This window comes from Equus przewalskii, chromosome 21, assembly GCF_037783145.1.
Source record: "Equus przewalskii isolate Varuska chromosome 21, EquPr2, whole genome shotgun sequence".
In the NCBI taxonomy this organism is placed as follows: domain Eukaryota; kingdom Metazoa; phylum Chordata; class Mammalia; order Perissodactyla; family Equidae; genus Equus; species Equus przewalskii.
The window spans coordinates 44,552,150-44,576,326 of NC_091851.1; the positions used below are offsets into that span (position 1 = coordinate 44,552,150).

The following is a 24,177-nucleotide window of genomic DNA, read 5'->3' on the forward strand; positions in this document are numbered from 1 at the left end:
TTAACAAAAAAGCTATTTTACATATTGATAAAATTATAATACAGTTCCTAACTTAAAAGCTGGTTTCATAGGTAAACTGACAAATTAAGCCCAGAAAAAATGAAGGAGTTAAAAATGGAAGAAACATAAATATTCCTATTTCCAAAAATCACAGAGAACGCCCTGATTCCTTACTAGTTTGAAGGAGATCCAGCGAACTTCAGAGACTTTATCTGCACACAACTTTAAGGCAATATGCATTAAATAATCATGAACGTCGTTGGGATTATAGAGTTCCAAAATCAGTATCAGCTGTCTGAAATTTAAAAAAAAGAAATTGTTTTTTGGGGGCAAAAACCATCTTATTAGTTTCTCTTTACTTTCATCTTACAGATATAAACAGCCAGCCTGGGATATCAACGCAATGCAGCAAAGCTTTCGTCAGTGAAATGCCAAAAGCAGAAAGCTGGGTGAAACGGCCACGCAAAGAAAAGTGAAAAAAAATCCTCCATTCTTCATCTCATACACACAAACAAATCAAACAAAAAGGGAATAAATTAAACTTTGTAAAACAGAGGCTGAGATATTTATGAATAAGGATTATCTATTTCAATTTTAGGTTATCAGTTCGAAAGCACATAAAACTTTAAAAATCAGATAACACAAAAATAGCCAGAACACTGAAGTTCCCAAAGATCGAGAGATCAAGGGCAGACTCAAATGAGGCTTCACTGCCCCCGCGGCTTCACGGCCCCCGCGGCGCTCCTGAAGCTGCACGGGAAACTTTCGGCTTCTGCCGGCGGCTCACGCGCAGGGCACGAGCCTCTCACCAGCCAGCGAGCTCCGCGTGGGGAGAACCAGAGCATCAGCTCCTCACTCCAGGGGGAAAATTCATAAGGTGGCCGTTGGCAAAACCGACCACCAAAGCTTTCACTATTTTCTAAATGGGGATGGGGAGAAGGGGATGAAAATAAATGGCATTATTTCCACACTGGCAACGAAAGGAAATGAAAAAGAGATTGGAAGGAAGTTAGAACCAGGAGCCAGAAGTGCCGGTGAATACTTTCATATCAAAATGCACTGTTTTCAGAAAAATGATACCAATATCATGGGCACAGGAGCACAGAATTCATATCAGGGGCTTTGGCTTCAATAACCACAGCAGAGATGGAAGATAGCCAGCACTCGGAGATAACGCTGTCGGGCGATGCCAGCCCGCCTGGCCCCAGCTCCGTCCCCCTATCCTCCGCCGCCCGGCCCGACCTGTCCCCGCCCCATCCCCCTCCCTGTTCTGGTCTCCGGCCCCCTCCCCATTCCGTCCCCGCCCCACCCCCCTCCCCATTCCGTCCCCGCCCCATCCCCCCGGCCCCATCCCCGCCGGGAAGCCAGTCCACCTCGCCGAGTTCCTGCACACTGCCGCTAGAGGGCGCGATGCTTTCATGGAAAACGTGGGTCTGTTTTTCTGTTCTCAGGATATTCGCTGGGAACATGGCATAATGACTAAAGCCTCAATCTCTCAAATTAAGCATAATGATTAAAGATCACAGCAAAGAGAAAATCTTTTAGTTTGCCCCTGGCATCGGCCAAATCATATCCCGAATAGCTGCAAAAGCTTGATGGATTTCCACAGGGAAGACAATTATCTGAGAGATTTCTAGTTGAGGGGAAGAAAAATGAAAACTAAAGATACGGAAATAAATCTTGACAAGGTGAAAACTAAAACGCAAACCACCACCACCACAAACATCCGCTCGGCACTGCGGAGAGCACACCGTGCGCCTCGGCAGGACTATTTAAGGTGACGCTTGCCCTCTTTGGAATCACTAAAACCTGTCACCTCCCTTCCCCGGCACAAGATGGAATCAAATGCTCCTTCACACACAAAATGATGTACAGACACGAGCCACCTGGGGGGACGTTTCTATTGAATCATCGTCTCATCTGGGTTAGACCTTTTCATATCTCGCACTGTAGCATAATTTTCTTTAGAAGCTGAAGTGCATAAACCACGCTGTGCCCTCCAGAGAGGGCTATGCTCAGAATGTTCAAGAAAGCTTCGGCAAAAACTGCTCCGATTAATAGGAAAATATTGAAGAGCGGTGATTCATCTTTTATTTGGTTCGAATAAATTGCCTTATAGAACAGCAGAACACTTCTAATTCCAAAGTGACTCTAGTCCTGTCTTCTCTGAAAATGGATGTCTCCCGGGAGACTGTGGTATTTGAAACTCAGAGCCTTGGGATTCAGTTTATCCCTTAATAAAAGCATAATCTCTTTATCCAGAAGAACACTATTATTACTGCTTGTTTAGAAATCAATTATAAGGTAGGAAAATTAAGAATTATTCCATCTAATTTGCCTCCTCATACCCCCAAACAGATTTTACTTACTCTGCTAGTTCATATCGAAACCTCCAGTTTCTGCTGTTATCGGTCACTATAAATTCTTGAAGCTGATAAAGATATTCTCTCCTCTTGTCTTCATGAAGCAACTATTTTTTAAAAATGTATATATAAATAAAAATATATAATCCCTCCAAATGACCTCAAATATACTGTTACTTACTTCAGATTACACATTTGTCATGGGCGAGAACTGCATTCCCTAAGGCCCCTGTTCCATCCCCCAGCGCGGCTCTGAGTCAAGGCTGCTGCTACAGACGTCAAATGTACCCCCAAATGCTTCCCACCTTTCCTCCCGGTTAGTGCATGGGCCTGTGTATTTCCAAATGCCCCCTAGCTCTTTCTTCTCTCATAATTTCCTGCCTAAAAACCCCGCATATGTGTGTGTTCAGAAGATAAAGCCACTGCTGCTTCCAGGGGGTCGGCACTGCTTGTGTGCGCCTGTACCACGAGACAAGACTCGCAAATGGTCATCAGGCACCAAAGTCCACCAAGGGCAGCTCTTGGTCGTGTGGATGTGAGCAATTAGTTTCTCTAGGTCATTTTTAAATTCCTGTTTTTATACCCATCATTCCTTTAGGGAAAAAAGAAAAAAGGCAAGAAGAGAAGCAGCAACATCTTGCAGAAAAAGCCCTTCATGCAGAACTGAGATGGGACCTCAGCTGGCTCTTCCCCTGGGTGACCCTGGGCACAGCATGCACTGCCCGGGGGCCAGGGCTCCTTCTTGCTCACAGAGCGGGCGAGGCTATACATCTACCATCCTCCATAGAATCAGAACTCAAAGGGACAGGAAGATTAGGAGGAAAGATATAAAAATATTTACCCATCACTGAAAGAACATTCACTTTAAGATTTTGGACGGCATGTTTCAATAAGGAACCCTAGACACCTGCATTTTTTTCCAGTGATACTTTACATATTCAGGATTTAAAAAAATTGCTTTGAAGAGGGGAGGTTTGTTTTTTCTTTTTAATTGTTCTTCCTACCTTTAGAAAATCATACAGGTGTTTAAGAACTCCTATTCGTACTTCATCCAGGTCCTTTAAAAAGCCATTGAAGATGGGCACCAAGTCAGCGGCCGTTAATTGATCCCCAAGAATCACAGCCAGCTCATGAATAGAGAAGGCCAGGGTGCGACGTACCTTCCACTGGTGCACAGCAGACACACACAGCACAAAACACAGGCATAATTCAATGTTATCAACAGCGCAAGTGGCATTTCTAGAGCAAAACTGATACTGCCAGGTGCTGGCCACTTAAAGCTTTATTTCTTCAGAGACCAGTAAATATGCCTTGCAGCCACATAAAATACAGGTCAGTGAGCCTTGCTGCAGCCTCCCCTCCCCTCCTAGACGACCCATGCTATATCCGTGCGTGCCTCTGAAAAGGGTGCTTTACCTGCACGTCGGAAGCCAGTGTTTCATACGTATCTTTCAGGCAGTGCCAATTTTGCCTGCCCAGGGTGAGCGCCACTCCCGGGAGACTGTAGGCACAGTGCTTGGCTATGTCAGTGTCAACAGTCTGTGCTCGAGCTGGGTCGGTCATCGACACGTACTGATCTAGCAGGGGCTGAGGGATTATATCCTGGGAAATGGGAGAGAAAGGAAACCATCATGCTTGCACGATTGCAGAATACTCATCAGAAACAAGGAATTTGGAATTAGGAGGTGAAAACAGCAAAGCAGAGATTTGAGAGGAAGAGGAGGCCTTCCTAAAGGCAACGGCTCTGGATTGGCGAGCTGCTTCTTCTGCAAGGAGTCAGTTTCAACTTGCACTGAAGTGGAGGCAATGCCCTCGCTCGTCTTTTCTAAAGGCCCCAACATTTGCTACGGTAGAGAGCAGCCTACACATCAGGGCTTGGTCAGGCTGGTGCACACGGCTGGAGAGGAGGAACTCTCTTCTCTTCTCTTCTAACTGCCCCCAACACCTCGGGCCCAGGCCCTACACTGGGATCATTACTCCTTTTTCCAGCTGATGGATAAGACTCCATCCCCTTACCTTTGTCCCTGTAAGGGCAATGGGACACAACAATTAAAAACATTTAAGAGAACTGACATAGCACAAGAAGCAAATCCACAAGACAGAACAAAGCAAAACATGGTTCAAAAAGAAGATGTCAAAAACTTTTCAGACAAAAAAAAGCTAAATGACTTGTATAAACAGACACTAAATATTAATGTATATAGATGTCAATTTTTTCTCATATTTGACTTGCTTTATTAAAATCCTATTCTAGACTGTTCAGAAGACTTTAAACACTACCTTAGAAGTTACTTTTTTTAGGTTAGAAAGGAAAGATTACCAACAAAGACCATGAACTAAGACACGTCATTCTTATTAACGGAAGAAAAGTATCTGGTTCTCGTGGCCATTCTTAAATGTAACTGCCAGAAAAGGTAAAGTTTTGAGTTGCTTTTCTTTTCAAGGAACAAACCTGGAATTTAGATTTATTCTTCTCCAGTGGGGTGGGCTCATGCCTCTGTCCAGGCTCCGAACGGTCACGGGTTCCCTCAGAGGGTTCGCCTGGCTCCTGCAGGGTTGATCAGACATGTTACCAACTTACCCAAAAGGAGGAAGCTGTCCCACCGTTCCCCCTTCAAAGACTCCTCCTTCAATGCTAGAAATGCCTGATGCAAACCGAGAGCAGAGTGCCCCTTGAAGTGGAGGCTCTCTCCCCAGATGATAAAAAATACATTTGCATAGTCATCTAAGATATTGTATAGGTCAGTCCTTTTAATTGCCAAGGCAAATAGATTTTACACATTTTAAGACTGCTTGAGGCACTTAGAAAAGACAGGCGAACGTTGGTGAGTACCAACAACCTGAGTCTGCATTTACCATTCTTGAAGCCCCAGAGTCCCCAGTGGGGTTAACCAATGCCCTTAAGTAATATCCACATGGTTAAGGCATAGAACACTCCAGAAGGCAGGGGGAGGTTCATCAGAAATGGGGAAGCAAGCACTTCCAGCATTTCTTGGGAACTGGAGATTGTAGCAGCGCTGGGCGTCAGACAGAGGGTGGAGAAGGAGAGGAAGGCCCACTGAATCTGAGTGAAAAGACGTGGCTGATAAAGGAGTCTTTACTCAGAAAACCGCTGTCGATTTTCAGAGGTACAAACACTTCTAATGTTTGCTGATGAACCTTTCTGTTAGGGGAACAATTAAAATGAGCAACAACATTCACTGTGACACATCAGTCTCTGATCACTGATTCGCACTCACTGAGATGGACCCGACCTTCTCCTTTACCCACAACAAGGATTCCCCACGTGCACTTGAAATGTCACACTGTCTCCCAGCTTAATGGATTCTGACAAATCAGCTCAATATATGATCCAGGAAAGTCATTAATACACCAATAGACACTTCGTTTGCTCTGAGGCACGCTACCAGAACCTTCAGTTCCCGAGGTTTTCACTGAAATGTAGTGCTTAGTTTAACAGAGGACATGATAAAACAGACATATTTTGGTATGATAACCTAAGACCTCAATTTCTCCAACTTAACAAATTCACATATATTAATAAGTAATAAATCATTATTCTTCTTTCAGGAATTAATTTTATTCCAAAGTCTTCAGTGCAACTGTTACGTACAGCACTGACTCCAGGATCCAAGTTAAGGTTTAACTAAACCACCACAAGTCAAGGCAACCCACAAGGTATCGTGAGGTCACGGCCCCAGAAACCACCTGGCAGTCAAGACAGACAAGTGGGAAGAAACTGGCCCCCATTTCAGGACTGCACTGGCACACTACGGTGAGAGAGTGGAGGCACAGAAGGAGCTGGGTGACCAGCCCCCGGCCTCAGCTCCACCTCCTGCCGTCTTGTTTGAGAGAACAGTCTTCACTGTTTAAGCTTTTGATCCTTTTTTGTCTTTTTCCTTCATTTGCAACTGGAAGCAGCCTGACTGACCCCACTGGAATCAAGAGTCAGGCTGCAGATTCGAGAGCTGCAGTATCCTACCGTCAGCCAGAGGCCTGCCACACAAGCTCTTTAACATCCTTCACTTAAAAGAGCCAACTCGGAGGAATCTGTTCTTTTTTTTTTCTTTTCACTTCTGTTTATGACAAAGAAGCTCGAATAATATCACATCTCCCACCAAGGAAAATGTGGCCACACCTTTCTAGTGAACACAAGTGATTTTCGCACTCCAGTTAACAAGGGTAACAACACAAATTTTCTTGCCTAGTTTTCTAAACAAACCAACAAAATAGGATATCACCTCATTTCTTACTAATAAGAGGTAACCTTCACAAACTCTTAAACATTTTGTATTCAGGCTTTTTAGTTCTGTCTCTTGTTTTGTTTTATTGGAGCAGGCCTGGGGGTAAGGGAGGTGATAAGTTAGTTTAATTGCTAAAATCAAAGTGTAAAATATGTGAATGAAGAAACAATTGGCATTCTGACCCTGGAAACCACAAGTTTACAGAGATTATCCATCGTGGTGCATGAAAATGAGAAGGTGCCAACACGCCCATGACTTCATGACCACGGACCTGTCCCGAACTTCAATTCTCCAGTCTCACCCCTGCCTGGGGAGGGCCCCAGCCCAAGCGGTCCAAGTGCAAGTTTAGTAGGAATGAGGAAGGCATCAGAGCCTCCAGCCACAGCAAGCTAGAAAGCTTCTGGAGAGACTCAAAGTAAGAAACAACCCACAGGATTCCGCCTCACCCCCGAGGCAGAGCCCCAGTCTCACGGGGGCTGGTTCCAGACTACAGGAGAAAAGCTGGTGGGCTGCTGGCTTTTCAAAGTCTCTCCTGTGAGGAACAGCATGCCGGCACCACCACCTGAGCAACCACGTGCTAAAAGAGCACCTAAGGGACGAGGGCTGACGTGACGAGCAGTCTCTGAGGCCTCTGCCAACTTTCAATTCCGGGAGCTGCAGGAATTCACCTTCCGCCATCATGAAAAGATGTATACGATGGCTAGCAGTGGCGCAGAGCATTTCATCACACGGTTAAAGAAGCAGCTCCTGTGTCTCTGGAGCAGAGGGGAGGTCCTTGGTTTCCCCACCCTTGTTTTTATGGAGGAGAATCAGGGTTATCAATCACCTGATTGATTGGTTGTCTAGTTATCCAAAACATGACCTTAAGAATAAAATTAAATTTGCCATTTATCATCTCTGCCAGGATATATTAATAAAAGAAAATGCAGCTTTGTGATTTCTGTCACATCCTCAGTGGCTGAGAGAGAGGGCTAATACTTACTGTGCTTTGTAATATCCTGGCCACGGAGAGCTCATTCTGCGATGATGAAGCTGACAGAGCCATCTGATTGTCAGAGGCAGGGCTGGGATCAGAAAGGGACACTCCATTTAGACCTTCCGTCGGCTTGCGCTCAGGCTCATTCACAGAGTCAAGCTGTGCGGCTCTCAGTGCAGCTGATAATACCTGAACTTGAGCTGCAGGAAGACAAGTTTCAAGAATTTTAATCACTTTATTTGGTTGGCAGGGATTACTTCAGAGGAGTGTGCCCAACAAGACCGTCTACGTGTGGGTGCGCTGCCCAGTGCCCACCTTTCACACACCCGTCCCTGCGGCAGCTGTGCTCCAGAGGCCCAGAACCAGCTCTCAGTGAGCTGGGGAGATTTATGGCCATTAACTTGAACTATTCCAACTAAACGCCAGCCGTGCACAGAGCATCAAATCCGAACTCAAAAAGCCTCAATTAGGGAAATCAGAGTTTGACTCCGTCATCTTTCACAGGAAGACAACACAATGTTACTGAATGCTGATGTCTGGGAGGTCCACCAACTTGGTGAGGGAGGTCCTGCTCCCCTATTTATAAAGTATGATGGCTGCCTTCTTTACCACACACACGCACGCACGCGTGCACAGATACCAATCCATCTACGTAGAAGCAGATGAGTAAAGATCTCGCTTACCAAGCCCCAAGGGCTACTCATTTGTTCAGTCCAGAGCATGACTGTCTGAGACCCTCCTAAAAGAATGATGACATATTTCACATACCTTTCTGTAAAAAAAAACTGCTATTTCCACATCCCCAACCTACACACACACACACACACACACACACTTCTTCCATCCTGTTTTCTACTAGTTAAACTCAATAGACTCCAAGATTCATTAAAATGTTTAGAGCTTATAGCTGGCTCCCCACTCTGCCCAAGGCAAGGTCTCACCTCCTCAGTGCAGCACACCAGGCCCATCCCAATGGCCCAAGTGACATTTCCAGCCAGTCAGTTCAAAATACCCAATGGGTCGTTTATTTCTGAATCTTTTGGGAGCACGGATCCCTCTGAGCTCTGATGAAAGCTGCGGGTCCTTTCTTACAAAGAAATTAAGTATGCACATACATGCAAGGTTTTACAAACAATGATTTCAGGGAACTGAAAGAACCCTCTGAAACCCATCCCTTCACTTCTCCAGATGGTGGACTCCCAGCCACCCTTTAAAGCTCATGTCAAATATCACCTGTTCTGCAAGGTCTTCTCCCAGACATTTCCTCTGTCCCCAGGAATGACCGGCTTCCTGCCCTGTGCTTCCACATCACAGCATGCCCACTCCTGTCCCAGCCCTTGCCACACCCTTCAGCAGGTGGTTGTTTATATCACCCTTGCCATCAGAGCACCAGGGCCTCAGGTGCCGGTCGTTGCTGCCCCAGCACACAGCCCTGGTCCCAGCCTTGAGATCAATGCAGCTTTAGAAACGTGTTTTCCAAAAGCAGACCTTTGTCTATAGCTATTAGAAGCGAGATGTTACATGTGCTCATTCCTTCAGCAAACATGGACTTAATTTCCTTTATAAATTTAAAGACAAAGAATAATCACAGGGCTAACTGGATTTTCATATTTCCTTTCCTGAAACCTTCACTAATCTTTGCCCGGCAACAGCAGCAAGTGTTGTTTTTTCCAATTTCCCCAACTCAAGGAAGAATACAAATATAGCACTGTTTAGAAAAAGAAGAGGCGTGATAATGGATATGGATTGCAAGGCCCGGCTCCCAGATCAGACACTCAGTGGGAGCACTAGTCATAAAATGAAAAATACCCCAAAGAAGAAGTTGTACTTTTCCTTGCCATACAAAGACAAAAACCTTAAAGTTTAGCTAAGGATTGAGCTAATAGGCTCCAAAAGGAGCACCATCCTTAGCTGTTCATAACTAGAGAGGGCATATAACACGGGACATGATGTACAGTGTCCAAGGAGCTCATAAAATTGCCACCGCTACAGATGTGCCCGAGAACGATCTGCTTTGATATTGGCACTGACTTCAGGCTTGCACGATAGCAAAACAAGGAGTCAAACCCTTGCAGGAACCTCCATAGAGAGATCCCTGATGTTCTAGCTGTGGGGAGACTGAACGAGTCTCCCTTCTCAGTGTGTGCACACAGTAAACAAAGATAAGCACAGGCACATATGCAGCAATACACAGGCCCGTGCGACACACAGCCCAGAAATAGCCCGTTTTCTCTTAAATTTCAGTGGACAGCATTTACCTTGAACATCTGGATCATTCATCATATGCTCCTGCAAACTATCAAGGACTTTTTGAATCTCGTTCCTGGCCACACAACTGTTATGCACAGTCTCAGGTCCGCTGCAGCCTTCTTCCTGTGGCCCAGCCTCACTCAGAAGCAGCTCTAAGTCCTTGCTGATGTCAGGAAGAGGAGTTCGCCAATAAAGGAAATTATTGAATACATCCTCAGGACTCTTTGGGCAGGCCCAGGAACTCAGCCCAGCGTGGCTGTGGATGGGGAGGTCGTTAATAACAGGGAGCTTCGAGAAGGCACTGGCCTCTGGGGAAAGCCTGGTCAACTCAGCTCCAGCCAAGACAGAGTCTTCCATTGGGTTTTCCATCAGGCCATTAGAAAAGCTGTTGGCATGTGAGAGATTGCTAGTCTCTGCTGATGTGCCTTCCACGGGCAGATCCGGCTGTGGCTGCACCGGCTTTGTGGAACTAGGTTAAATTGAGGAAAGCAAACTTTTAGCACTGCGTGATAACAGACTGGAAGTAAGAGGAAAACATGAGATCCACACCTTCGCAAGCCAGTCTTCCTCTCTACCTGGCCACCTGACCTCCTGTGTCTCCCAGTGCCAGAAGACGACAACTTCACAAGAGAATAAGAGGTCCAGTCAGCCCCTTTACCCCACTGGGAGCATTATGTGCATTGAAAATGCCAAACAAAAGTTCAACCAATCCCTCCATTCAAGTGGTGAACTGACCCTGGCTTCTGCTGACACACCTTCAGGAGCAAGATTTCCTGCACTTACTGCTGGTTAGTACCTCCACCAGGGGGCAGGCATCAGAAAATAAAAGGTGTCGAAGTCGCTAAGTGCCAGCTATTTGAAAACCACTTGGAAAGTCTTGATAAGGAAGATGCTGCACACAGGCCTGACATATAGCAGGAACTCAATGAATTTGAATGGAGAAGGATGGAGAGGAGGACGCACCAATCTTCGAAAGGATTTATGTAAATTACCCACTCTCACGCTCCTGTATAATACTAACAATGGGCAGACGCTTATAAACTACCTCGGATGGTCTAGTTAGTATGAACCCATCATCCTCAGAGGAAAGATATGAAAAAAATCCAAGATCAATCACTAGAATTTACTAGAAAAACAGCCTACTAATGGTGGGTCAGGAATATCACCTTTAATGTGCGTGTAATATCCTATGGCACAAAACTACATTTGGGAGACTTCACATTTTCCCTGTAAATTATCCAAAGAATTTCATTAATCAAAAAGTAAGAGAAAATTTTCTTTATAGGCTTATTTAATCTCTACTCTCAATGAATATTTTATCTAAATTTAGGAGACACAGTAGCTTCATTATTTATAACCTAGTAGTCATGTTTCAACATCACTATTGCAATTACTTTTTCCTTCTTTACATAATTAAAGCTCTAATATTCCATCTTGCCCAGAAGGTCACTGTTACTAAACTGTAGACAAGATAATTGCTAGAATTTCAGGTGGACGCTTGAGGTGACGCAGGGATCCTGGTAATTGTCCTGGTCGGAGCTCACCAGGCTGAGGAAGTGCTACCGCCACTGTCTGCACTGGACGACCCCGAGGTGAAAGTGGAGTCCAAACCCTGAGCCAGCGGTCGGATGCTCAGGGTGCCGTCTTCTCGAATATAAAGGCCGGCTCTGGAGGGGTTTGCAAAAGTAGAAATGAAGGGGCCCAGGGACTGGAAGGCAGCCTGGCGCACCTGAAACCAGAGAGAACAGCCCAGTGAGTGTGACCTCAGCCAGGGCTGATCCCAGGCTGAACAGACGGCTCATCACAGACAATTCACTGTTCACCAAATTATGTCTAAGCAGATTTATTGCTTTCTAAGGCATTCCCTAAATTCCAAAGAAACGATTTTTCAACAGAAAATGAGGAAAAATTTAGCATCATCATGTAGTTTTTATTCTTCCAGAATATTAATTCCACATCAAATAATTCCAGACTTTATAAAGCATCTGAACAGACCCTGTTAATCATTACAGGCACGTTTATGAGAGTAACAGAAAAGGGAACAATTCACACTTACAGTTTTTCCATTCTCAACTCTCATTTCTGTGATAGTCACTACAAATGTTAAGGTGTGTGCCATTTTCTTTTTTTTAAAGATTGGCCCTGAGCTAACATCTGTTGCCAATCTTCTTTTCTTCTTCTTCTTCTTCTTCTCCCCAAAGCCCCCCAGTACATAGCTGTATACTCTAGTTGTAGGTTCTTCTGGCTTTGCTCTGTGGGACGCCACCTCAACATGGCTTGATGAGCAGTGCTAGGTCTGCGCCCAGGATCCGGACTGACAAAACCCTGGGCCACCGAAGTAGAGCACATGAACTTAACCACTCGGCCACAGGGCAGGCCCCCTACTTTCTTAATTTGCACCAAAGCAGCTTTTGAGATTTTAGGTGCCCTAATCCCCAGTGGGTCTAAATATGCTGACCAGTTTCTGAAAAGACAAAATACACAGTCACAAGTCCAGAAGCCAAGACAAGGCCAGAAAGCTTGCTGCGGCTGCAGGCCAGCGCTGCGAGCTGCCCGCACTTACCCACCGACAGGGGTCACTGATGAGTCTGATGAAGAGAGGCGAGAGCTTGGTTCTGCGGAGCTCGGGAGATGTGCTGTAGGACACTGCCATGAAGCACTCGGCACAGGCTTTCCGCATGCCCCAAACATTATCTGAACAGAGCTCAAAAAACTTGGGGATCTACCAAAGCAAACACAAATGTTACTCAAATGTGGTTTCCCCGAGGGAGGGCAGCACCTGTTTTATGACGTAGTTAAGGCATATCCATAAATTGATGAGAAAGAAAAGGGAAACATAAACTAGTATAAAAGCAACCATTTGAAACAAACAGAAATTATGATAAGTAGAATAAAGAAACATTTCTTTTAACTCTTAATGCTAGTAAGCGACTTGGTTAAATTTAACAAGATAATAGAGAAAACCCCCCAAAAGGCAGAATGACTGATATTCGTAATGTGAATTGTGAAGAAAAACTGTGAATCACTTTGAAACTTAGTGGATATCCCAATTAGCTCACCCACCCAGGTATCACAGATACCAAAAAGGTAACTTTTTAAATTTAAAGTATTTTCTTTTATTCTTTTTAGACAAGATTAAAATCACCAACACAGTGTGGATAACCATGTGCTTCATGGTGTCGGGAAGGCGACTGCCGCTCAGCAGATGCCCCAAAATACTCGCTCCCCTTTCCTTCCTCTCAAGAGTAAGAAAACGCTGATGAGGCTGTGGACCTACAGGGCCTCTGACTAGGCTATTTTAGCGATAGGAGTCGAACTGTTAAAAACTAATAGTAAAGTAAGTAATGCCTGTGCACAGAAATGCACACTGTGTCCAGCGGCACACGACTATGAGCCTGGACACGGAGCTGCTGTGAATTCACCTGCAGGCTCCCTTCAGCAGGCCTCGGGCAGACCACAAGCGTGTCGTACTGTGAGCTCTCCGTTAAACCAGCTGTCACATCTTACTGGTTCCCTCATTAATACATGAGAGAACTATAAAATCTTTGACACAAGTTCATTTTATATCTGTATGAAGGTCATGATTACATCCTCTTTTAAAATTTATCCTTTAAAGATAATGCTTTGTTTGTAATATCCTAATGTAAAATAATCAGCCGAAAAGCTCCACGAATGGGAGTATATGATCAAGGAAAATACCCGCCTACAGAAAGGTTAACATGCTGGTCTCAGCTGTTCCTCATGCAGACACGTTACGCGGATGGTGTCGCTCCCTGTATATTCAAAGCGACAGCCCACTAAAAATACTTTTTGGTTCGAACTCTGTTGACATGGCTTATACTTTAAATAAAATTAAACAAGCTTTTGAACTTCAATTTCAAAATCAGTTCAAAGACTATACTTCCAACCATACAGCTAGCATATCCTGTCAGATAAAAGTGGCAAGTGCGTATTCAGCATAGTTCTCTATGTGCCAGGTCTGGGGCAGGCACTGGAGAAACAAGGATGAACACGATAGGGTAAAGGTCCCCTGTCAGCAAAACTATAATGAGGTGTGGGAAGGACAAACAAGCACTCTGAACAAATGATGTGGGAATGCTGAGAAGGGAGAAATTAATTCTTTCTGACACAGTGGGGAGGTGAGTCTAGACAAGGAAAGACCTGGACAGAGGCCTATGCACATGCAAGCTGGGTGTGAAGTGTCAGCAGGGTCCACCAGGTAGTCAGGAGCCTGGAAGGAGAGGGGCAGCAATGAGCAGAGGCGTGAAGAGGTGAAGGAGCAGAAAGCCTCAAGGGAGCTGAAAAGTCACCTGGCCACCTAGCTGTGCCTCAGAATCTCAAGGGAATTCATCAAAAATACAGACCCTCGGGCCCTCCCTCCTACCCATGATTCAGATGCACAGCCAAGGGGAGACCCGCCCAGGCCAGGCCGTGTGTGGTCTGAGGAAGGAGACTGGAAGTGGCGAGGCAGGGAGGTACTTGTGAAGGTGCCTGAAAGGCCAATAAGTCAAGAAGGGAGAAAGTGGCCTAGACAGTGAGAAGAGACTGGAGGAAGTGACCAGTGAGGAAGCAACAGCAGACGTCCAGAGGAAAGAGCACTGGGGCTGCTTCTGCTCCGTCCCACAGACCAGTGCCTAAAGCTTAGGAGAAACATTAGCTTCAGAAGTCAAGAACTTTGAAATTGATGAATGCAAAACTGAGCTGCCATTCCAAAGTAACAGACTCATAAATACAAAACTTTAGAACTGATTTTAAAAGCGCCCTAAGAAGTACATCAGCGATTACAATTGGCAAAACTACACATACCAAAAATTTCTCAGTGGCTTCTTGTCCAACGGCGTGACAAATATCACCAAAATTTGCAGCACATACCTTAAAAAGGCAAAAGGCATACCCATTATTCTCAGCTTTCTTTTTGTCTTAACGAATTGCGAAACTAACAAGCAGGAACTTCGAGAGCAATTACTCCTCTAGTCAGGCAGCTAACAAGCACTCACCGAGCCCTGCGCCCACACGGCACCACCCAGGTGCCTCTGATGCACTGGAAACAGAAGATTTACAATAGACTACCAAACTCTAGGTCTTTCTGGCTCCTAATTGATCTCAATACATAATGCATTTGTTAGCAATAGAGCAAAAGAGACCCTTAATATTCTCTGCATGGCAAATGAGACCTATCTTCTCGCCAATGCGTCATAAGGAGAGACGAAAAGGAAGACGGCCAGTTACAGGAGGAAGAGGGGGCTGTTCAGGAAGGGGTGATAATGGCCTTCAAAAGGAAGAATTTGACAACCAAGTGATAAGCAACTAAAAGGGAAGGGGGAAGGCGGGGTTGAAGCTGGAAGTTATAGCAAAGATAAGAGGGTTCTGGAGCAAATCACCCCAGATAATGAAAGACCTGCACGGCTGAGCAACAGCATCTAACAACCAGCCAGCAGGGCTGTAGCTCCTCCTCCAGCGCCTGAGCGCACCAGGTTCACTTGCACAGAACCTCACCTCCAGGTCCCCACACACGCCCTAATTGCAGGAAAGCTGGCAACACTCTGCTGGTGTTTTCCTTACACAGATTATGCCGGCCTCATTTTTCTTCCAGACTGTGTCTACTGAGGAAGTCCAGAAACTTTAAAGGAACCAATTTTGAGTTTTTTCACTTTTTTAACTTTTCACGTTTTGAAACTATATGTTCCCACCTTCCGAACTTGAAAGAGTTTCCCATCACCACACAATTCACAGAATCGAGGAAGCAGCAGGCGTTCAACTGTGCTCTTGCTCAGCACTGAAGCCAGTCTGCAGATTATCTACAAATAACCAGAAAATTAGAGTCACTTGAAATACCAAAGCATGTATCGCACCTATCGCTAACTGGATTCCAAAAGCTAATATTCAAAATATTGCCAACATTCCCAAGAAGTAAAAATAGAGAACACCTTATTCTGAGTTTTGTCAAGTTATCTCATCAATAGAAGGCCAAATATTTCTCAGGTTTTACTCAGATAAGGGTTTGTCTGTAGCTCAAGAGTTGCCATGTGCCAGGTCCCCACTATGTGCCCAACACATAAATGAACAATTTATGCATATTAACTCATTTTACCTTCCCCAAACCCTATGGGCATGGGTATTATTTGTCCTCATTTTTCCAGAAGAAGAAACTAATGCTCAAAGAGGTTAAGTAATGCGACCAAAACCAAGTGGTGGTGCAAAGGGACATACAGTAATAGATGGACAAGGTATAAAAAATGACTTGTAGGCACTGGAGAGCGACCAAAGCTGGTGGAAATGAAAGGAGAGCAGATCCTCGAGAGAAGGGAACCTCAGTGGGTACACTGCTGCTGCTTTTTGCCCAGGGGCACTCCCACATTCTGCATGGCTAGGCAGGGTAGCTGGACCTCACGGAAAAGCTACAGTTTTACTAGCTTGAGAAGTCAGAGAAGAGAGACTGAGCTTGCAAGAGCAGTTGGAAAGTGAGGGCAGAAATCCTAAGAAGGAAGGAGGGAGCTAAAGAAGGCAGAGCCCCCAAATCTGTGATTAAACCCTACTCTAATCCTTGGCTGATCTTGGAACCATACATGCATGGGGGAAATGGTAAGATTCACAGAGAAAAGTAATAGCTTGAAGGGAAAAAACTGAGTGGTTTCAGCTATTGACTACTGCAGGGGAAAAAGAATCTGAACTGGTGGCTAAAACAAAGTCAACAGTCTTCAGAGGAAAATAACAGGATCCAGAGTTTCTACAATGTTTCACCAAGAAGATACAATAAATAATTTAAAAATTCATAGACATGAGAAGAAATAGGAAAACGTTACCCATATTCAAGAAAAATATCAGTCAGGAGAAATAAATCCACAGAAGATCCAGACGTTAGAATCAGCAGACTTTAAAAGGACTTTAACACAGGTATTACAAATATGCTCAAGGACTAAAAGGAAAATAGGGTCATAACAAATGAACAGATAGGAGATCTCATCAAAAAAATGGAAACTATAGAAAAGAACCAAGACTTCTGGTAATAAAGCAGCAGCTTCATTAGACTTACTCTCTTACAGATAACAATTACAGGATCTTTAAAAAAACAACCATTTGAGAGCACTGGAGAGCAACCAAAAGGCAGAAACTGGAGAGGAGGCTATCCTTAGAAGATGAACAGCAAGTGGAGAGATTTGCAAGTAAAGTCCAAAATCTGTGTATACAATTTGCTGAGATATTTGGCTGACTGCTAAACTACACATGGGTGGGGGAGATCTCAGGAGATCCAGCAGAAAAGCAGCAGCCAGAAACTAAACCACCTGAGCAGAGATGTTAGCTGCTGCTCACCACAAAGGAGACAGCTGGGAGTTGGAGATCAGACAAGATAACTGCCTGCTACACACAAAAAAATCACTTTAGAGAAGCAAAACACTGGCAGTGTATTATTTACAATGTCTGGTGTTCAATTAAAAATAACTACCTATGTGTTGACAGGAAAATGTGACCCACAATAAAGAAAAAAAGCAGTCAATGGAAATCAACACCAAAATGATCTGAATGTCATAACCACCAGACAAGGACTTTAAAGGAGCTGTTATACATCTATTCAAGGATTAGAAGGAAAATTTATGCATAAAGAAGGACATATAGGAAATCTCTATATCACAGAGATGCAGAAAATTAAAAAGGCCAAAATATTATAGAGATGAAAAGCATAATAACTGAAATAAAAAGTTTAATGGACAGGCTTAACAGCAAACTGGAGGTGACAAAAAGTCACTGAACTTAAAGATAGATCAATAAAAATGATCAAATCTGAACATCAGAGAGAAAAATTACTTTAAAAAACCCTCAAAGATCTGCAGGACAATATTAAGTGTTTAACTTTGTGTAATCTAAGTACCAGACTGAAAGGAGAAAGAGAGAATGGCACAGAAAAAAGCACTTGAAAGAACAATAGCCAAAAATTTCCCAAATTAGGTGAAGGGCAGCAACACACAAATCCAAGGACTTCAATGAACACAAAGTGGGATAAGCATTCATTGTGCAAAGACAAAGAGGAGAGCCTCGACAGCAGCCAGAGAAAAAGGATACTTTATACACAGGAGTACATCTGCAAGACAGCTGACTTCTCCAGAAGACAACAGGGTGAAACCCTTAAAGGGCTGCAAGAAAAACAAAAAGAAACCCGTCAAGCCACAGTGCTACAGTCAGCAAAACCATCATTCAAAAATGAAGGCAAAATAAACACATTTTCAGATCAAAACAGAGATTTCATTATCAGCCAACCAAATTAAAAAAAAGTACTGAAGGAAGTTTTTTAGGCTGAAGGAAAATGATACTAGATGGAAACTCAGATCCAGGAAAAGAAGGAAGAGCACCAAAAAGGGCAAAAATGTGGGTATAAAAGGCTATATACTTTTTTCTCTTCTCTTGGTTTCTTCAAAAGATATCATTGTTTAAATCAAAAATTATAACAGCATATTTCCAGGTTCATAATGTAATGTGTTATGTCACAGCACATACAAAAACACAACACAACAAGCACAAAGGAGGAGAGGGAGAGCGTGGAACTACACTGTTGCAAGGTGCTATATTTTCTGAAAATCCTCGATAGAAAAATTAAAAAGCAATTAGCCCAAAGGAAGGCAGGAAAGAACTAACAGAGGAACAAAAACAGATGAGACAAATGGAAAAAAAGTAACAAAATAGCAGCATTAAATCCAAATATAATCAATAATTACATTAAACATAAATGGACTAACATTCCAATTAAAAGGCAGAAACTGTCAGACTGGATATAAAAGCAAAACCCAACTCTATGCTAATGAAAGCAAGAACACTTTAAATGTAAAGACATGAGGTTGACAGTGAAAGGATATAAACAAATCTACTATGACAAACAAAAAGGACAGGAATGCTGGAGTGGTAACAGTAACATCACAGTAGACTATCAACCACATATTACTATCAGAGACAAAGTCATTTCTTAATAAAAGGGTCAATACATCAGAAAGATATATACATTAAATGTGTGGCTTTAAATGCTCAAAATGGAAAAGAAAGTAGCCTTAAAAATATTGTTTCCTCCTTTAGAAGCCAGAAAAATACAAGCAAGTTGAAGAATTAAGGGAATAATAAAGCGTAGCAATTGATGAAAAAGAAAACAAGCAATAAAGAAACTGACAAAGCCAAAAATTGGTTCTTTGGAAATATTAATAAAACTGACAAGAGACTAAAAAGATAGCAAGACTGATTAAGAAAGACCAAAAAGAGAAAACACAAGTTACCAATATCATAAATGACAGGGGATAACACTACAGATCTCACAGGAATTAAACGGATAAAACAATATTGTTGGGGCCGGCCTGGTGGCAAAGTGGTTAAGTTGATGCACTCCACATGAGCAGCCCCGGGTTCATGGGTTTGGATCCCAGGCATGGACTGACACACTGTTCATCAAGCCACACTGTGGTGGTGTCCCACATACAAAATAAAGGAAGACTGGCACAGATGTTAGCTCAGAGTCAATCTTCCCCAAGTAAAAAGAAGAGGGTTGGCAGCAGATGCTAGCTCGGGGATACTCTTCCTCACCAAAAAAAAATAATATTTAAACAAACTTATCCTAATACATTTAACAACTTAGATGAAATTAATAAATTCCCTAAAATACACAACTTATTCAATGACACAGATGAAATAACAAATCTGAGTAGCCCCATATCTGAATTGAATCGGTTATCAAAAACCATCTCACAAAGAAAACTCTAGGACCAGCGGTCTTACTGGTGAATTCTAACAAATGTTTAAGGGAAAAATAACAACAGTCTTAAACAAAATCTTTCAGAAAATAGCAGAGAGTACTTCCCAACTCATTTTTTGAGGCCAGAATAACCCAGATTCTAAAACCTGACAAAAACATAATAGGGAAAAAAAAAACTGCCTACAATAGTCTTCTTGAATACAGATGTGAAAATTACCAACCAAATGTTAGCAAATAATGAAGAGAACACTCTTCACAGTAGAATGTCAACTAGAATCATCAATGGACACCAATACGAGTGGGTGAAAATTCAACAAAAAGCATCCTTACATAGTTTCAAAGTAACTCCCCTTAATACTTCCTGAGGGGAAAAGCAGTACCCAGAAACTCAGCAGACACCGACCCTATCTACTAAGTCATGAGTTAATAGCACCAAGATCAGGAGAAGCTGAAGCCTTGGGCCTCCTACTGTGAAACATAAGAATACATTACTTCTGTGATATCCTGCCGAAAACGCAGAGCCTGATCTAATCATGAGAGAACATCAGACTAACACAAAGAACTGCCCTCTCCTCTTTCAACGTGGTAACGTCGCAAAATTCGAGGAAAGATTCAAGGCCTGTTCCAGACTAAAGGAGGCAGAGAGAGATGATGATTCAGTGCAATGTGTGATCCTGGACAAATGACAACATCTGAACAGGAACTTCAGATAAGATATTAGCACTGTATCAGTTACATTTCCTGATTTTGACCAATGTACTAAGGTTGTTTAAAAGAGAATTCCTTGTTTTTACGAAATAAACACTGAAGTATATAGGAGTAAAGGGGCACAATGTCTCCAATTTACTCTCAAATGGCTCAGAAAAATATATATACATATGTGTATGTATATATCTGTGTGTGTGTGTGTGTCTGTGCGCACGTGCACACGTGTGTAGAAAGAGGGAAAATATGATAAAACACATGGAGCTAAATATAAGCTACTGGAGAATCTGGATACAGGTATCAGTTCATTCCTGCAACTTTTCTACAAGTTTGAAATTAAAAACAAATTAAAAATCACCTCCCCCAAATTTTTAAAGAACTCTCCCACTCCCCCCCAAAAAGGAAAAAGAAAAGGAGGGAAAGAAGGGAGGGAGGGAGGGCTTTCCTGTCTCTGCAGGCTGCTCTTCCCACTACTCAGCACTGCCCTTTTACAGCAGAAAAAGGTCCAGGGTTAGCAGTGCACCCTCCATTGCATTTGGAATCTGCACACAGCTGACAAGAGGGCAAAGAAAACCAACCAGAGTAGGGGAAGGGGAAATGATCCCCACAACACGAATGAGGAAAAGTCTTCCAAACTTAGAGGACACATATTTCTGATCTGATGCTGGGCAGAGCTGTGTACTGTGACAGCCACAATAAATGAGGACACAAGGCCTCCGTATCCAGGGCAACAGGCAACTAAAGATTAGTGCCCGGTATCTCCATCCACCCCTGTCCATCTGCCACACCCACATGACCTTATTACCAGCCATATAAGACAAATTCAGATTCATTAAAAGTCAGCACACCAAGTGACAAGAAATGATATTCCTGTGGCCCTGGGAACCACTTGTATGGAATGACGATCTTCACTTAGTTGCTTGGAGCCCACTATTCTTTATAGCACATAACCACAACATTCTTTTTAAATAAATGCACAAATAAAAATGAGCTTAAAAAGAGGAATGACGACAAAAAATGAGGAAGCCTTAATGTGAAAACGTGTTGGGAGAGAAAAATAGGCTTCTGACAATTAGTTATAATCTCAGAATGCTAATGGCCTTCCTGCAAGCAAGAGGAATTATAATTGGTCTCCAGTGGCCTGTTTATGCTGTCTAGATATAATTACAGGATACAGCACTTCCAGTTTTTACCGATCCATTCATTCAACAACCAGCATTTATTCAGTACTGACTCTGGGCCTGGCACTGTGCTGGGTGCCGTAGCAGAATGACAGCTGTGTTTAAGAAGCTCACCATTTTGAAGGAGAAATAAACAAACAAACCAAGTTCACAATTCAATCGCTAAATGATAGAGACAGATATGAACTAAGCCTTCTGACGCAGGAAGGAAGAAGACACTCCTGTTGCCTGGCATATCTAGAAAGACTTCACAAAACAAAATGCATATGTATGTGAGAAACCAGGATGGAGGAAACCAACATGTAATTGGTACTGCATAACTCAATTTTAAAATGCCCAGGACATATCTAGTTGGCTATCTTTGATTTTCCTAATCATGTATGCGCCGGGCTTGCTAGCATCAGAATCAAATGATTGTAACTTCCAGTGAGAATGAAAAGTCTAATGAATAGATGCACATTTTGTCTATGGAGGCGGGCAGTTTCCTCAGAGAGAGAAGCAATTCCTTCAAAACAAAACGGCACTGTTCTGAGAGTGTGTGTGTTTATGTACATACAGATGTAGCAATATTCACACCATATGGCTGCAAAGACAGCCCCAAAACACAAGGGCATTGGAGCAGCACAATTTGCTTCTTTTCTCACCTACGACCTCCTCACAAGTACACGTCGATGCCTGCAGTGTTTGGTGTGTCACTCACAGACCAGCTAAATGAGACCCTGCCCTCCTTGGGGAGCTCAGCAAATCACAAATGTGGCCGTCTTTTCCTTGAAGAATGAAATCCACTCTCTACCCATATTGTCATTTCCTAGCTAAAAAGAAAACAGCACCCTCTGTGCTCTGCAACTCTGGATGCCCAAGGAGTGAGTCCCTTCCAAGACCCCTTGGCCTGCAGGCTCCAAGGAAAGAAGACAGAGCATCTTCTGAATCTGACCAAACCACGCACGGGCCAGACAAGGCTCCCAATCCTGCTTCCATCAGGGGTCCACAGGCAGAGAAGGGGAGCTCCTCCAGAAATACCCCGACACACAGGTGTGCCTTGGCCTGGGGAGGGTTCAAGACCACTTTGCTTCTCTGCAGCCACATTTGAAAGCTTATACACTCAAGTAATTACATCAGCAACTCACTTTGAATGAAAAACACAATCGATGTGAACTAATTTGTTCTGCAAGTGATTTGTGGAGAGAGCTTTTTGAAGGCTTGTTATATTTTCCAAATATTTTCACCAAAAAAAAAGGAGAAGAAGAAGAATATTGCTGACAAGAATGGAGTGGTTGGAAAGGAAACAAAATAAAAATCATGCAAAAATGACTTGAGCATTATTTGTCATAGGATTATCAGTCTTTAGTGATAAGATATTTGGTTGTCAGCTGTAACCTTGGAAACTCGCCTGCCCAACTTTCAAACAAAAAAAAGATCTAGTTGGCAAAGTTCACTGCTCAGCTGCCAAATACCCCAGCTAAATGATATTATCCAGGTTCATTTTGCAAAATAAATTTAATTTCTTACAGAGAAATTTGAAATTTATAAAAGAACCCTGGAGAATTTGAATTTTAATAATCAATTATTCTTCAGCCTGATTCATCTTATAAACATATGGAATATGCAAAAATTAAATTAGTTTAAAAAGCCAGACCTTTAACTCATAGTTGAAGAAAGCTTTTACATAAATGAAGAATAATTGCCAAATGTTCTGATGCTGTAATACAATCTTTTAGCTCTGTGGTGTATGTTTCTGCACTTTGAAAAAGAAAATTCCTTTCTCTACCATCATTTTTTTCCAACCAAGAAAACAACTATCTTCTATATCTTACTGTACTCATAATTAAGGCTTATGATTTTTTAAATCTTTATGCACGATTTATCCTGAAATGGTAGAATACTCCTGGACTCCTACTTCTGGACACAAATGGAAAGGGCTGTGCTGCGCAGCATCACCTGCACAGGTAGGTGGAGGCGGCAGCCGCACCAGCAAACAAGGGGGCCCTGGGCAGCCTCCCCCTGAGCCACAGAGAAGGCCTTAGGACAAGCTGGGGAGTCCTGGTCTAAGGGCGACACGTGAAAGCCAGCACTGGCTCATCAACTGCCAGTTTGTGAACAAGGGTCCCAGAAGCAAGTAGAAAGTCCTTGATTGTACGATCATTGCACAACAAGGACAGAACCTTACAAACCCAAGGACGTTGCAAAATTGACTATTAAAAGTAGAAGAAATTTAGGTTTTATACTATTCCTTTAATTGTATACCTTAACTGACATGAGAACAAATACCTCCACACAGTATTTCCCACACTGCTGTAAACATTTTGCCCATGTCTACGTTCGTCAGAGTGATGCTTTCATATTTGCCGACATACCTGCTTTAGACTCGTCCTAATCTATAAAATAGACACACGTGTCTACTAAATTTTTTTTAATTGTCCAAGCACCACCTAAAATCATCTTCCATACCAGCCTGGGTTCCTTACTTTGGGAAACAAGGTCCATGATTCAAGTAGGTTCAAGGATTTACCTATAAATCTCAGCATCTTGCCCAGCAGAAGTCTAACCCAGCTGCCACAACTCTACCCGAATCACTCCAATTTCCCAAGCTCTGCCTTCATGAGACAATTGGGGACATAAGGAGAATCACTTCCAAACACGCTCAGATCTGAACCATGAACTTTCTCTGACCGAGGTCAAGTCACCAGCCACCTTGCTTATGGGAACAGTGCTGGCCAACATCGAGCGCATG

At 43.2% G+C, this 24,177-nt stretch overlaps 1 protein-coding gene across 14 annotated transcripts in view; it reads right to left on the reverse strand.

Moving 5' to 3' along the window:
• Positions 1-24,177, reverse strand: part of LOC103547043 (serine/threonine-protein phosphatase 4 regulatory subunit 1-like) — a 78,161-nt gene that overhangs the window by 4,510 nt on the left and 49,474 nt on the right. For all 14 annotated transcript variants that reach the window (XR_011530876.1, XR_011530878.1, XR_011530877.1 and 11 more), the window contains 11 exons: positions 15,524-15,631; positions 14,640-14,705; positions 12,397-12,555; positions 11,378-11,562; positions 9,842-10,302; positions 7,590-7,783; positions 4,816-4,911; positions 3,780-3,965; positions 3,368-3,529; positions 2,370-2,470; positions 175-295 (listed from right to left, as the gene is read on the reverse strand). Coding sequence is in view for 11 of the 14 variants with exons in the window: in XM_070588560.1 (XP_070444661.1) it covers positions 175-295; positions 2,370-2,470; positions 3,368-3,529; positions 3,780-3,965; positions 4,816-4,911; positions 7,590-7,783; positions 9,842-10,302; positions 11,378-11,562; positions 12,397-12,555; positions 14,640-14,705; positions 15,524-15,631 (1,839 nt within the window). In the remaining 3 variants the exon portion in view is untranslated. The remainder of the gene's footprint in view (positions 1-174; positions 296-2,369; positions 2,471-3,367; positions 3,530-3,779; positions 3,966-4,815; positions 4,912-7,589; positions 7,784-9,841; positions 10,303-11,377; positions 11,563-12,396; positions 12,556-14,639; positions 14,706-15,523; positions 15,632-24,177) is intronic.